This window comes from Pholcus phalangioides, unplaced genomic scaffold (assembly GCF_987345545.1).
Source record: "Pholcus phalangioides strain wild (caught in Gottingen) unplaced genomic scaffold, Ppha-v1.0 ptg000008l_1, whole genome shotgun sequence".
NCBI classification, from domain to species: Eukaryota; Metazoa; Arthropoda; class Arachnida; order Araneae; family Pholcidae; genus Pholcus; species Pholcus phalangioides.
The window spans coordinates 51,603,536-51,620,452 of record NW_028301601.1 but is presented as its reverse complement, the minus strand read 5'-3'; the positions used below and the strand labels follow the sequence as shown (position 1 = coordinate 51,620,452).

Sequence of the window (16,917 nt, the reverse complement as noted above, 5' to 3'; positions counted from 1 at the left end):
GGAATTAATGTTATTACATGGATATCCAACTCAACCGGCTAATTACATTACATTTAATCTCCTGGGCTTCGTATATCTCTAAGCGAACTCAATATTTCAAAAATCAAGAATTCAATACAATTTTTAAAATTATTGATGTGCCGGAAAATCTCACTACATTTCCGTATTTCTACAGTAGAATCGGCAATTTTAACACTGATTTCTATGGGAATCATCCTTTGCCTGATCCTCAAACTTATGCTGATGATGATTATGACGTCTATTCGAAAAGCCTCATTACTGGGAGGATTGAAAAAGTGGCAAACCATTATAAAGGCATAAACTATTATACATATACTAACAGGATTAAAGAAGTGACAAACCGTTGTAAAGGCATATACACGTCTGAAACGCATTGCTAGGGAACCACTAACCGTCCTAGAACTAATGGTGTTTCTAGAAGACACCATTTCCCAGCCTGGCTCGTCGCTATAAATTTCCCGGATTGTCCTCCGTCGATGCAACGCCCTTCCAAGAAGCTTATAGTGCAGGATGGCGAATTCGAGGAAAGAGTATTAAACAGAATTAGACTGGAATGGGAAAAGGGTGACGAATTTCGCATAGCCCCCACAGGCAGCAATGCGCCGCTACGTTCGTTTTGTATTCACGTATTGGCAATTTTCTCCGATTTCAAAGGAAAATTTCGGTCGTTCAAAAGTGTCTGCAGAATTACATATAAACCCAATGTGTCCGAATCCCATCCAGTCCCGTTTTTTAACGGATAAAAAATCCTTTTTCAGAACACAAAGCGTTTTAGGGTGTGATCAACAGGGGTGATTCGGACATTATTCTATATGAATTATTACGAGAGCAGAGAATAAATACTGCTTCGTTCGCAATAAGTAAAAATATCCAAAGGTAAATAGACATTTTTATTCTATAGACCGAACGTATTAGTCTTTGCATTCGTACAGCCGTTTGACTCGATAGATGTCGCTCTTGCTGAGTGCGGGTTTGTAGTTATTGGGGATTGGTTTCCCCGGTATCTTTGAGGTCATCGTCTTCAAACCCGCTCGTCGGTCCTTACTGAAGGCTGTGTCACTGTACAACATGAGGGAATCGAAGTCGAATTCGTCGTACAATATGTTCTCATTTGGCAGCAGTTTGTTGAACTGAGATACAGCTCCTGAAAGATAAAGAAAAAAAAAATCATATTTGTGTGTGTGTTTATGTATATGTTACTGCCGAAGCCCGAAGTGTGGCCGATGTGCGAAATGGCCGAGAGGCTTTGGCCAGCTAATTCACGTAATGGCCTCAGATACAAACTTCGATGTGCTGATGTTAGACGGATCGGTATAGGCACTAAATCCATTTTTGTTCAGCGTCAACGTGTGATTCATGTCTATATGTAATAGCTGTATGTATTGGTTCAGCTCCATGTGACGACAGAGAGAAAAAGATAAATTTTAGAGAGAGGGGTGTACCATTTATTAAATGATGTAAAGCCATACAATTTTTCTGTCAAATTTGAATGTAAATAAAAAGATTACCGCATCGTGACTGCGGTTTGATGGGTCGATATAGCTAACTGGACACATTCATCACGAAAAAATACGCCAACTTGGCGATGACCCCGAATGTTACATTAATGATCATCAAACCTCATGAGATGAAATCGGACCATGCTGGAAAAAAACCGCGAATGTTATTTTTCGTGTGGTAAATATATAGGTAAAAATATAGCCGGCATCGAATTACTGGACGGGAAAAACAACGATACGATCAGTTCCGTCACTAGAATCAACGTGAGCACAACGTTCCCACACGTACATCCGGGCAAGTTTTTGAAGAATCATCTGGAACGCGGAACCGTGAATGCATTGAATAACAGATGGAGAGCCCTTGTGTTCGAAGATAGTAAAGAAAGTTGTAGGGTCAAACAGATCACCATAATCTCGCATTATTAGTTCGAGCTTCATTTCCTCCCATTATTACTTCTGTGGTATGTATGCATGGCTCAGTTTCTTGGCTCTCTTCAGCTCAACAGCCAAGAGGACTTGGAAACTGAGATTGATTACCATAGTATAGTATAAGCGTATACAGTGGGATAGTAAGCATATATCTAGACAAATGGCATAAATCACACAAGCTCAACCTATAGCCCGCATGCCTAATGTAGCCCTCGACCTAAAACTATATTTGACTATGAACTAAGCAGCACACCACCAAGATCCCTTTAGTGACCGGCAAACCACTTAAGTGATCTAGAACTGCGTCTCAGTTCTAAAATGACACGCGACACATTCATACTTCACTTGAGTGGCTCAAGGCACATTTCTAGATCACATGAGTGACCAAAAGCCACTTCCCAGACCACTCAAGTCAAATGCGGCACATTTACAGGGCACTTAAGTGGCTTGGGAAGCTGTTCGTAATCACTTAAGTGGTTCCTTACACATTCTTATTTAACCGGAGTTTTCCTGACACGGTAACGTCCTTTCCATGAAGTGGGGAGTTTCTGACATCCTCCTTTCCGACGTTTCAGACACCTACCTTTGCATCGTTTTGGACACCCTTCACTTAAGAGGCCCGAAACACATTTCCCGTTCACTTCAGTGACCTGAGGCATATTCCCAGACCACTTAAGTCACCTGCGGCACGTTTATAGATGGCTTGAATGACTTGGGACGCTCTCTCTGTTCTCGATCCTTAAGTCAGTAGCGGAACATTCTTACTTCACTTAATATCACACCCGAGACATATTTCAAGTCTCGCATTCTTTAAGAGGTTAAACACCTTTCACGTAAACAATTGGCTTTTATATTGGATTTTATATTGGCATTTATATTGGCTTTTATATTATTTAGCTATAATACAGGGCGCTGCACGGGTTTTCTTTAATGAGGCTTTTTGGATCACGTGGTATCTCCTTCACGTGGCATTTCTACAGTAAAATCAGCAATTTTAACACTGATTTCTATGAGGATCACCCTTTTCCTGACCCTCAAAGCGATGCTGATGATGATTATGACGTCTATTCAAAAAGTCTTATTACTTGAGAGTATTGAAAATGTGGAAAAACCATTATAAAAAGGCATTTATAATGGTTATTATAATTATACATATATATATAATATGTACACTAACAGGATTAAAGAGGTTACAAACCGTTGTAAAGGCTGTCTGAAACGCATTGCTAGGGAACCACGGCAACCAAAGTGAACGTTCGGAAAGTGTTGAGGCCCAAAAATCATTGTTGCTCGACTGACTGTTTTTTGCCCATTTGGGGCATTTGCCCTGCTCTGACAAAATTTTAAAGTAGCCTATCGTTCAAGTCGGGCCCATTTGGTATATATGGAAAATTTGGCGACGATCGAACTAAAATTGTAGATTTGTATTGAGGCAATGTTTGCCTGTTGTTGATACGTTGGAAAATACAGAGAGATTTATTACATGTGTTTGACGCTCCGACTTGCTCATTGACATGACACCTATCCGGCATATTTTTCTATCTTCCCGTAATTTTGAAAGAAATTTCCCTTTGAAATGTCCGTTTGCCCTAAAAATGTCCCGTTTCCCCCGGTTTTTTTCAACAAACCTTACTTAACTTTATAATATTTATTACACTGAGGAATGAAAGTAATTGACATGATTGAGGAATTGTATTGTAATAAGTAGGGGACTAGGATTTTTATGACCTAAAAACCGACAAAATATGCTCCATAAAAAATGCATTTATGCCCCCAAAATAACTGGAGACATTCCGTAAAACTCTAAAACTGAGCCTTTTATTGCTGATATGGTAGGAAAATTGCCAACGTGGGAAACGAAGCTAGTTAAGAGTGAGCTTGGGGAGGGAGGGGAGGGGGAAGAAATCCCTCTTCGTTGTTTTGCTTAAATATGCAAAATAATGCAAAAAAATATGAAAGTATGCCTTGAATTCTGAAAATCATGAAAAATGCTTTAAAATTACTAAAAATCATGAAAAATGCTTTAAAATTACTAAAAATCATGAAAAATGCTTTAAAATTACTAAAAATCATGAAAAATGCTTTAAAATTACTAAAAATCATGAAAAAATGATCTGTGATTTTTTTTATATTTATAATACGATAGATTTGTATAGAGAACATACACACACAGACAGAAAATCAATTTTATGTAGATTAAAGTAGGGCTGCTTACTTGGCTCGATGTTGTCCCAGTGGATATCGATGTAATCGTCTCTGTCGGATCTCGAATGTTCGTGGTAGAATCCGATTGCGTGCATCAGTTCGTGTACTACGATCGACTGCAAGTCACATCGATGACCAATTGAAAGAAGTTGTTCTTTCGTGGTTCGGCCGACGTGACTGAAGCATCTGAGAGAGAGAGAGAAAAACTTCATGAACTTGTCAAGACTGTCATGACATCTTAAGTTTTAAGAAAGGGTTGTTTGTCATGTTTTTGCAGAAGAAAGAAAATGCCAATTTCAGTATCGTATTTATCTATCTACAGGGTGTCGCTGAACGACAGATATTTTTATATTTCTGTGCATATTTCAATGAATAGAATCATAGGCGGAAATAGACTTGAATGTCTGGGGAAGGGGGAACTTGATGACGATGATGTCAACTCATATATATACGTAAATACATTAGGTCAATCGGCTTTACCTTTGACGCAGGGCCTTGATGCTGCCCCCTAGTATATGTGCCACCCTAGTGAAGCTGTTTTTGGGCTATAGCCAAGAACTATTTTCAATGGTGTATCTCTTCTTCTAGTGTTCAGCGATTTGAAACTATACATATAACTATACATTTGTTCCATATTCGGCGGATTTGTATCTCTTCACATAGTATTCCGTAAGATTTCAATTAGAACGACTAATTTCTTTAATCTGAAAACTTAAAAGTCAGAATTCGCGAAAGTCATTCACGCAAAATTTTCCTAATGCTTCTCCTCCAGAATTCTCCTCAAGCATGCTTTCAGCAAAACATTGCACATGCATGCTTGTTTGCTGTTACGTGTGTAGCCGTTACTACACTCATAGCCAAGCATTATAATGGCATATCTCTTCTATTCATAGATTTGAAAATAGATGGTTCCGTATTCGGTGATTTTGTATCTCTTCACACTGTATCTCCAAAGATTTCAATCAAGAACAGTAATTTCACCTGAGAACTTCAGAGCCCGTTTCACACATGCACATAAAAACAAAACTTTCACAACATAATCTTAAAACATTTACCCTTGTCCTGAGAAGATGAGCAGGTAGTCCTCGTCATCATCAGTCGCTGGTCTGAAACGGATACACGTCCTGTCTGAAATGTGTTTCATGGCATCTCTGATCACGTCACCAGCCTTGCTTTCTGTTATTCCAAAGTATATATCAATCATCAACCTTACGAACACATGTTAATACACTATCATAAAAACGTCAGGCATTACATAATTGTGATTGGATTTACATCTTTACCTACTAACTCCGTGATTTTGTAAGGGAGAGTATTGTTTGGCCATCTTTTCGTCAACGTAGTCATTGCATTTCGGTCCTAACAAATGAAAAAACAATAGAATCACCAAGTATCATCAAAAACGCAGTCAATTATGACCGAATCTTCATTGAATAACAGTAATTTCTGAAAATTCACCTATCCAAAATTAGGAATATCAATTCAAGTGTAAAAACTCACCGCATCTGGATCGATTCCCAAGATGTCACCTTCAAACAGGTCGGGATTCAACATGACCGTTTCATCGAAATATTTTTCTGGAAAAGACGAAATATATACAGTCAAACTCGTTTATAATGACCTCGATTAAAACGGTACTTCGACTTTAACATCAATATGCGTTGGCCCGAACTCATTCCCACAAAGTATAATGTGATGAACCGTGCTTATAACGTAGATGAAAATGCAACGGCCAACAAATTGCCAATCTTCATCATTTTTATGGCGTTCAAGAAATTTCAAACATTAGAGCTCATCGTATTGAGACAATGTTTGCCTGTTGGTAAATACAAAGAGATTTATTACATGTGTTTGACGCTCGGACTTGCTCATTGACATGACACCTATCCGACATATTTCTCTATCTTTTAGTAATTTCCCGTAATTTTGAAATGTCCTTTAAAATGTCCGTTTTCCCTAAAAATGTCCTGTTTTCCCCGGTTTTTTCAACAAAGCTTATTTCAATTTATAATATCTATTACAGTTAGGAGTGAAAGTAATTGACATTATTGAGGAATTGTATTGTAATAAGTAGGGGACTAGGATTTTTATGACCTGAAAATCGACAAAATATGCTCCATAAAAAATGCATTTATGTCCCAAAAAAACTTGAAACATGCCGTAAAAATCTAAAAATTGAGCCTTCATAAATAGGCTAACCTTATTTCCACGAAGAAATTACGAAAAATCGCCAATCATTGTCCAAAATGATGCCAAAGGCACACAAATAAAATTGCCAATCTTTGCTAATATCGCCAAAAAATTACCAATTACTGCCAAAAAAGTTGCCAAAGACTGGTTAAGTTATCAATCATTTGCTGATATCTCGTAGGAAAATAGCCAACGTGGGAAACGAAGCTAGTTAAGAGTGAGCTTGGGGGAAAAAAAAAAATCCTCTTCGTTGTTTTGCTTAAATATGCAAAATAATGCTAAAAAAATATGAAAGTATGCCTTGAATTCTGAAAACCATGAGAAATGCTTTAAAATTACTGAAAATCATGAAAAAATAATCTATCGCGAAAAAATAGCGAAATATGCAAAATCATAAAAAAATATTCAAAGTCAGGGAAATTCCTGCCCTGCAAATAAATAAGATTATAAATATCCCCACCTCACATATTCATTAGGATCAATTTTTCCCTCAATGAAATGCAGTTAAATTACTAGACTTGCTGTAGAGAGAGTACTCCATAGTTGCCAAGTGTAATTTATAAGCAATATTTCACCACAATATTGGCGGCTACAATTTTCGAATGACGTGCAATGAAAATGAAATGCCAAAAAATCTTCCTCGGTACTGTTTGACGAGTAAAAAAAAAAACAGCAAGATAAAACTACTCTTAACGTATACCTCTCAGATACGATCACCCCTCTTTTACGGTCAATTAATAATTTCCCCTTGTATGTTAAAAGTATGTATTTGAAACCCCTGATTAATGATCATCCTTCTTTTACGGATGCATTTTTCTGTCGCACCGGCAAAAGAGACGTTTCATTGTATTAGATAATATGTAATATGTAAACGTAACATTAAAAGAGGGAGAAAGAATTTAAAACCTGTTTCTCTCGTATTTTTGCCTTTCATTTCCTATATGCCAACAATAACGCCACTTTTTGAGATTTATCTCCCCTAGTTCAACTGCAAGTAGTCCAAATATGCTGCCAAAAGCATTTAGATAAAGAGGTTAAAAAGTGAAACACTATATTATCTTCAGTCAGAGTACCAATTTCAGTGCCAAGGAATTATCATACTTTGAATTTTATTCAAGTTTGTTGCAATTTTCGAAACATATCCTCTATGATTGGCGATAAATGCCGACAACCTCAAATATCTCCATGAATTTTGCGTTGATGACTGCATTATCCGATTATCTCTATTTAGAATCGGCGGTAAATATGGAAACCTTGTTTTATTTTAACAGCACGTTGGAAAAGGGAAGAAGGGGGGAAATAGAAAAAAAATTAGAAGGAAAATGCGTAATAGATAATATAAATATGCGAGTTTTTTTTTTTTTTTTCAGAGTCCTCTTTCCACGTTCACCCTACTGGTTTTCTTTCATTCTTGCATGTATCTAGTACAGGGTGATCAGCGAGTAAGCCCTTATTTCAAAATTAAATATCTCTACAACAAAGATCAATAGAATTATGCGGTAAACGGTACGTTTATTAGCAAAACTGTAAGAATGTTGTACAGAAATTTCGAAAATTTAGTTTTTTTTTTAAATTTTTTAAAATTAAAAAAAAACAACAAAACTGGAGATTTTGGGGTTCCGAAAATCCTCATTTGTGTGAAGAGAAACCACAGCATTCGCCTAAAGTTACTGCATGGGCCGCGGTATGCGCCATGTGTGCTGATAAATTGTTCCAAAATTGTAACGTAACGTTCAGTAGTAATCGTTTCTCGCACGGAGAAGTGGCCGATAATGCCTCTGCGCATACCGCAGCCCATGCAGTAACTTTAGGCGAATGCAGTGGTTTCTCTTCACACAAATGAGGATTTTCCCAAAATCTCCAGTTTTGTTTTTTTTTTTTAATTTTAAAAAATTAAAAAAAAAAAACTAAATTTTCGAAATTTCTGTACAACATTCTTACAGTTTTGCTAATAAACGTACCGTTTACCGCATAATTCTATTGATCTTTGTTGTAGAGATATTTAATTTTGAAATAAGGGCTTACTCGCTGATCACCCTGTATGTACAAAGATGCATTATTATAAAGAAAGAAGAAAAAGAAAAAGCAACTTCCGTAGAAAAGAGGTTAAAAAATGTGAATATTCTTGCAAATAAATTTACGGAACAGATTCTATATTTCACTAACTGGAAGTTTTAGCATACGGGGACCACTTTAAAATTACCCATAGGTTCAATAGTTTCAAGAAGCAGATAATATGGACGTACAAAATTAATAACGGAAAATAAACATTTTTTTAAATTATTTATTTAAAAAAATGGGTAAAAACGGGGATGAGTGTCTGTAGTATATTGATTTTCTTTTTTTTCCGGAACAATTCTGATCAGTGAGTCGAAAATAATTGTCATAATATTTTACCAAGGCGATTTGAATAACATTGATGAAAGAGTTGACTGCATTAACTGTATTATGGGACTTCTCAGTGTTTAACGTATTTCTAGCGTCCCGAGTTTCTCATAAAGATGTCCTGTCATTTTAATGAAGCTTACTTGATTTTGTAATCTTTACTGGAATCATGAATGGGGATAGTTCTCATAACTGAAAAGTAAGGCTAGAATTTTTAGGACCCTAAAAATTGACAGAATATGCTCCATAGAAAAACCTTAAAATATTCCTTTATAAATAGACGGGCCATATTTTCCCGATGTAATTACGGGAAATCACCAATCATTTTCTAAAATAATTTCAAAGTCACACAAATAAAATTGTCAATTCTTGCTGATACCGTCGAAAAATCGCTAATTGAGGGAGCTTGGAGAAACCCCCCCCCTCCCCCCCAGAAACATGCAAAATAATTCTATCTAAATATATGAAAATATGCCTTAAATTCGGAAAATCATGAAAAATGCCTCAAAATTATTGCAAATCGTCAAACAATGCTACACCGCGTATAATCATGGAAAAATCCGAACCCCACTGATATGTTATACTCTCATAATCAAGACCAGATGTATGCATTTCACTTCACTTAAACGGAAAAACCGTTTTACCTGCATTTAACGCCGTTTCTTCCCAAATTTCCTCCGTTTTTCTAATTCGAATATCTCTGTGAATATTGCACTTAAAAACATGTAATTTTTTCTCCTTGGCATCAGGAGACACAGGGCAACAACTTTTCAATTGGAAGTTAGAGCACATGGGGACCGTGCAAAAAACTTAGATTTCTTATTTTGGGACACACTGCATTTTCAGTCTCGAAACTGGTTATGGTAATAACGCCTGTTGAGCATTTTTTAAATTGCAATCATGCCTCTACGACGGACGGTTTATGAGATAAAGGCCGTGCTTGTACTCACAGGACACTTTGTATATGTATATTATCGCAAATATTACATGTCGACTCACCCTCCTCAAGAGGAATACACGTCGCATATCCGAACAGAAGCAGCGCGAACACCAGAGACACCATGGCACTTGATGCAGTCGGGAAACTGTGATCCGAATGGTTCTCCTTATGAATATTCATGCGTCTGAAGGATAACACAAATCATATTGAAGTTCTGTTTTTTTTTTTGTCGTTATCTGTTCCCACCTGTCTCAACTCTATCCCATAATCTCTTCAGTCAATTCCAGAATAAAATTATGTGTATTTCCGATAATTCAATCATTATGAGATAGTACACACTTTTCCCAGCTGCGAGCGTGTGTGTGTGTGAGTAAAACCTTATCATTTTTAACAAGTTCATCAACTAGTTTCCCCATTTTAATCATGATTGTTGTTAAAAAATAAATAGTGCAGATACACATAACAGATTATGTAAATAATACAGGGTGTTTCAAAAAGAATCATCCGATTTAACAAAATTATAACTATTCAGCTTTTAATCCGTTTTGATCGAATAATGTATAGGTAGAAAGAGGGAAATCCCGAGTTTCACGCAGATGCCGACAGGTAGCACTAACGCTCTTCCTTCTGCCGCCACTTCAATGTTTGTCAAGATGTGCGACTGTAAAATAGAAATCGTTTTGTGTTCTAAGATTCGCGAAGCGTGAGTGCGTAACAACTGTTCATCCAGGTTTTCTGTTTCTATCATTTATTCATTCTCTGCTGGTCCGCAATGTAGTTGTCCCATTTGTTTATTCTTTGCTGGTCTGTAAATTTTTGAGTTTTGCTTATTAATTGGTTTTGCCGATGTGCACATTATTGCTCCCTTTTATTTATTTTCTGCCGGTTCGTAAATTAGTAAATTGCTTATTTATTTTTCGATGGTCCAAAAAGTATTTCTCCCATTTATTTAATATTTTTTTAATAATCGGTACATAATTTGTCGCATTTATTCATTTTTTTGTCGATTCGCATATTATTTCTCCTATTTATTTGTTTTGGCTAGTCTGCACGTTATTTCTCCAATTTATTTATTGCTAGACGGTCCGCAAATTTTTCCCCCAATTCCACCGCTCCGTCATAATTATTCTACTACTTTCACAGGCCCGCAATTCGTTATGAAGATTGAGGAATTTTATCTTGTACAATACATGGTAAAATACCATGGGTGCGCAAGTATCCACTGCACCCCTGTATCAGACACCAATGTCGACATCGCTTTGATCGGCCCGTGAATTGAGAGTAGAAAGTACAGAATAATTATATAACTATGAAATGTATACTAAAATAAGTAATAGAATAACTATAGAAATATTTCACTTATTCTGAAACTGTTTCTTTATTCTGAATTGCCATTAATTCTGGAACCTTTTCTCTCGTTAATTTTTGATTGTTTTATTCCTTAATTTTTAATAAATTTCCAATTATCACTTTGGATCAGTCAAAATTATCGTTATTGTTCTGCGGTCATTTTTAAAATCAATTGCAATTTAGCATCAATATTTTTTGAGTTTTTTTTGAGAAAGGTTTTTGGTTATATACACTGCTCAAAAAAATTAGGGGAGCACATGGTTTTAACAAAATTACGCAAAGATGTATACCGATAAGTAACATAAAATGAATCATCCATAATTTAAAGCCTAGCAGGAAACGGAAGAAGAAAACTTCATATGCAAATCAAAGTTCATGACGTCGAAAACCAGAAAAAGGAGATAAGGGCAGAAATCGGGATGTTGCAGAAACGTCTGTTTTACTGCCGTAACTGTGAAATTCGATTGCGCAGTATTTTTTTTTTGAGACAAGGTGACTTGAGGATGTCTCAACAACGTGATTTACCGGAATCCATGGCATGGCGTGTTATAGGCAGACTGGAATCCGGGCAAACACAACGTAGTGTCGCGGACGCTGTTGGAGTCGCCAGAAGTGTTGTTGCAAGGCTGCGGAATCGATTCCAAGAAACAGGAAATGTTAGACGTCGGCCACGCGCCACTACAGCAACTGATGACCGGTATATACGGTTAACAGCCCGTCGAAACAGAACAGAGAATGCTACGCAGCTGCAAAGACGGTTGCTCTTGGCAACAGGACGAAGGGTGTCCAGCCAAACAGTACGTAATCGGCTTCATGAGGGAGGGCTCTATGCACGTAGGCCAATGGTCTGCATTCCGTTGACCCCACGCCACCGTGCGGCCCGAAGAAGATGGGCTGCTCAACATCGAGATTGGGAGCAACATGATTGGAGCCAAGTGCTGTTTACAGACGAGTCCCGATTCAGTCTGGAGTGTGACACCCGACGTGTTCTGGTATGGAGGGACAGGAGCACTCGAAATAACCCCGCATTCGTTCGTGAAAGGCCACAATACAGACGAGCTGGTTGGATGGTATGGGGTGGAATCAGCATAGGCGGACGTACGGATCTGCATATCATTCGGAATGGCACTTTGACGGCCCGAAGGTATGCAGACGAGATACTGCGACCTCATGTCATCCCTTACGCTTCATGTCATCCCTTACGCTGGAGCCATTGGAGATTCCTTTGTTTTCCAGGATGATAATGCCCGACCGCATAGAGCTCGTCTGGTGGAGAACATGCTTGAAGCTGAAACAATACAGCGTATGGAATGGCCAGCGTGCTCTCCTGACCTGAATTCGGACGACGCATTGCTGCGCGACCAAGGCCGCCTGTTACTGTCCGAAACTTGCAGATTGCACTTCTTGAGGAGTGGAACAGTATTCCCCAAAGTCTGATCGATAACCTCATCGCATCCATGGCAAACAGGTGTGCAGCAGTCTTAGCTGTTCGAGGAGACCACACGCCCTATTAAAACTCATGCATCATGCCTAAACAGTACTTTTTTTTTATCGTTTACATGTAACCAAATTGTTGCCCTAAATCATCTTTTCATTTTTTTTCCATATTTCCAAAGAATTAAAGCTTAATTCCAAATTTTTTTACGTCTTTTTTCTGTATTGCGCATTGATACGCGTGTACTATCCATTGTATGCCAATACGTGGCTGTCTCGCACGGTTTTCTTCACTTTTTTGCTTGCTCCCCTAATTGTTTTGAGCAGTGTAGATATTTTCCAGCGTTTCCTGTGAACGTGAAAGTCACGTGGAAATATACACGCTATCGGTTGACGTGTAATTTCATTACCACTGGCTAGAGCAGGGGTTTCTAACGTAGAGTTGCTTGTATACATAGAAAGAACCCTTGTTGATTATTAGGCCGTGATGAAAATGAGGCTGTTCTACGGAACAAATTTTCGAAATACATGTATCAAAAAAAAAAATGTTTCTGCCTACTGCCGTGTTAACAGCATCATAGTATCAGGGCAAAATGATAGAGAGCTTAGACACCACTTCTTCATCTGGGGGCGTACTCAGAATCGACCTTTCAAGGGAACACAAAAGGCTTGACGGAAGGAAGGGGAGCTACAATTGATTTCAGGAAATGATTTGAGTTATGATCCTTCAAAAAGAATTAAAATTAAGAGAAATTGGTAAAAATAGCACATAAAAGGCATTTTCTTTTGATTGTTTGATTTTTTTGACCGAAAAATAATAAACTTTTTTAAAGTCAAATGTTATTCTCACAAAGAGAGATTTACTTGATACAAAAAAAACGAGTTCAGGTTTATCTAGATAGATTGCGCTGCACGTCAGTCGACATGGACCTTTCTCAATCTTTTTGCATCCGAAACGAGCGTAAAGGTTCAGCCGGAGATTCTGGCTGAAGTAAAACAACTTCGTCAATTAGTTATTTATCTACCAATGTCAATATCACAATAAAAACCTTATGCAAGCATTCAGGACAATTCAGAAATGAGCAGTTAATCCTGTACCCAGGCATTTTATTGCAATCTCATTTGCATATCTCCATGATCGTCTATCGTGCAGTGTCCTCTATGGACCAAAATCTGAACTGAATTTTTTTTTTTTAAATAACCATAAAAAACTCCCTCTTCCTGGGTATAACGTTTTCGCAAACCTCATTCAAATGTACCAATACCTTCAATTTTTATGAGTATGAATTTATGAGACACTGCACTATTCAACGTATTTTCAAGCGTCTAATGCGTAGGGTAAAATTTTATTGATAATATTCATTAATAAAATTTGAAAGAACAAAATTGTCTGTTTCGTACGCGGGGCCGCAGTGCAGGTGGGTCTGGTGCCCTGGGTGCTGGAACAGAAGAAGTGTCGAATTTATCCTTTAACTGCTTCCTGTACATGGAAAGGGGCGTTAAACGTGTCATTTTGCCCCCGGTGACGAAGTATCTAGCATCATCCCTCTGCCCGAACGATTTTGTTTTCCGCATATCTCTTCTTTCGCAATTAATTAAGTTTCGCAAATTAATTTCAATGAATATTTATTTACATTCCAACCTTTGAGAAAAGAAAAGCCTGTAAATTAGATGCGGTGATGTATTATATCCCACAGTGTTTATACTAAAACGAAAATAAGGCGTCACACGTGACCTTTACGATGAGAAAAACCGATTGTGTTTTATTTACGGGGAAACGTGCCACCTGCTAACGCTGGTGCTGCAGAGATAACGATTAATGTTCAACATTTTCCACTGTCATAGGATGTCCTCGGAGTATTTTGGAGTTAGATCCACACGCACATAAATATTTCAAACTCCTTAAACATTTCCCCTTCCCACGTTGGTTTTATCGAGATAATCTAAGGATAATCTCATTTTACACTGGTTCCGAAAATTAAGCATTCGATGCGTATTCACGATCAAAATATTCGACAACTGATCGATGAAACTAGGATGAAAGAAATGATGGTAATTTACTAATCCCCTCCCCCTTATGACAGGGATCTTTAACGAATGGCGCGTTTTGAGAACTAACTCAAAGGGGCGACAGTTTCAGAACCCGAACAGACATTTTTCATCAAATGATGGCCACGGAAACCTTATCACCTATTTACTGAGACTTAAGTTCATTATATATGCATTCACTCATTGTCAATTTCTCCCGATTTCGAAGGGAAAAAAATCACCCATCATTGCGAAATGGTGCCCGATGAGCCAATCAGCGCCCCCATAAGTTCGAATCCAATCCAGCCCCGTTTTTAAGGGCGAAAAAAAACGAAAAATCCTTCTCTGCAGAACAAAAAGCCTCTTTTAAGGCCTCTACAACAGGGGAGAGTCGTATATCGTTCTATATGAATTCCTAGCAGTCACCCGCGGCGTCGCTGACGTGAATTTGGTAATCTGAAAATTACTCGACAATGATTCCTCCCCTTATAACATTTGAACCCTTCATGACCCCACTTGGGGGGGGGGGATCCCGTCTTACTCGGTATCTACATAGTAAATATAATACGGACTATATTTCATATTTAAGGTTTCAGCGATTTCAACTCAGTGATGATTTCACCCCCACCCCTAAGGGGATTGAATTTTGCAAAATCCCTTCAAAGGGAGTCTCAACATTGCAATTGCAGTTAAAAAATACTGACCGAATTTCGTATTTATAGATTCAGTGGTTTCGGCTCGGCGTGATTTCTCCGTATAACCCTTTCCCTCATTGAACCCCCTTATGACCGTCCTTAGGGGCCGAATTTCGAAAAACCCCTTCTTTGTTAGTTCCTACGTGATGAAATAAAACTTCTGATAAATTTCATGAATATCAGCTCCGTGGGTTTCGCACCCTGCGTGATTTCTCTGGTACCTTTGAAAACCCCTTTATGAACCCTTCAGGTGACGAATTTAGAAAAAAAAAATTTCTTACTTAGGCTTTACCTCATGAAATAAAATTTGTGAACACCTATGTGTTACCTTTCAACGTCACTTATGATCCTCCCCCCTCTACAAGGGGTAGAACTTTTAGAAACACCTTCTTATTTTTATTAGTTTTAGTATTTAAGTCACGAAATAAAACTTCTAATGAAATTTCATTAATTTTACCGGTTTCTATTTAGCATGATTTCTATGTTACCTTTTTTGACCACTCTTATGGTTGAAAACCCCTACCTTTTCCCTAAATTAATTCCCATAATTTCGGAAAAAACCTTCTTACTTAGTCATGAAATATAAACGTTCTGACGAAATTTCACGGATATGCTTCAGAGGTTTCGGCTCGGCAGGATTTCTCTAGGTTGCCTTTGAAATCTTCCTTATGACACCTTTAGGGGTCGAATTTCGAAAAAAAACCCTTCTTAAGCCCCGTTCACATGTACAATAAAACATCCCGGGAAGTTCCCGGTAGCGGGGATTTTCGCTACAAACCGTTCACATGTCGTTAAGTTTATGCCGGTAATTCCCCTCTTCTTTCCGGAAGTCGTCACTGGTTACGTAGGTTGAACGGAAGTGATTGATTCAAGATGGTTGACGAAGGAGCTTATAGTAGTTTTAGCGGCGCAAAGGATTATGGGAGAGAAGGTCGGTGTCGATCTCTAATCCACCCCAAGAAAGATGGGCTTTTTTTGATGAGCTTCTCTCCCACCTTTTTCTTCCCTACGAGGGGAAGAAAGTTGTCATGCCGGTAATTACCACCAAAGCGACCCCCAATCTTGCACATGTGAACGGGCCTTTAGTGAGCCTTTGCGTCATGGAATAAAATTATTGAACCAATTTTATATTCATAGCTTCAGCGGTCTCGGCCCGTTTCCCCTGTGCTCTAAATTCCAACTAGAAAGTTGTTGCCCCCGTCGTCCTTGATGCCAACAAAAAACATTTTCACATTTCTAAGTGAAATATTGACAGAGATATTCGAATTCGAACAATGGAGGAAATTTCGGAAAAAAACAACGTTAAATGCAGAAAAACCGTTTTACCCGCATTTATCGCGCAATTCTTTCCGGAATTTCCGACGCGTTTTTCGAATTCGAAAATCTCTGTCGATATTGCACTTAGAAACATGGGATTGTTTTTTGTTAGCATCACAAGAGACAGGGCAACAACTTTCTTTCCGGAATTTGAAGCACAGGGAGACCGTATAAAAATTTTGATTTTTAGACCGTATAGAAATTAGATTTAGATTTATTTTGTTACGCACTGTATGTTTCACTCTCAGTACTGGCACAGGGTAATTTTTGGACGCCTGGTGAGCCTTTTTTAAACTAGAATCACACCTATACGATGGACGGTTGATGAGTTGAAGGCTGTGCTAGTACTTACAGGACACCCTGTATATAGGTTGCAAGTGCAGGGAATACTGCTTTGTTTTTAATAAGTAAAAACAACCGAAGG

At 38.0% G+C, this 16,917-nt stretch overlaps 1 protein-coding gene across 1 annotated transcript; it reads right to left on the bottom strand.

Moving 5' to 3' along the window:
• Positions 1 to 892: 892 nt before the first annotated feature.
• On the bottom strand, positions 893 to 9,865 carry LOC149084480 (astacin-like metalloprotease toxin 5). Its single transcript, XM_089235485.1, has 6 exons — positions 9,729 to 9,865; positions 5,655 to 5,731; positions 5,438 to 5,513; positions 5,210 to 5,330; positions 4,165 to 4,340; positions 893 to 1,165 (listed from the first exon to the last, which is right to left on the bottom strand). The coding sequence occupies exons 1-6, from the start codon at positions 9,847 to 9,849 to the stop codon at positions 933 to 935; spliced, it is 804 nt and encodes a 267-aa protein (XP_089091611.1). The 5' UTR covers positions 9,850 to 9,865; the 3' UTR covers positions 893 to 932.
• Between the last annotated feature and the right edge of the window lie 7,052 nt (positions 9,866 to 16,917).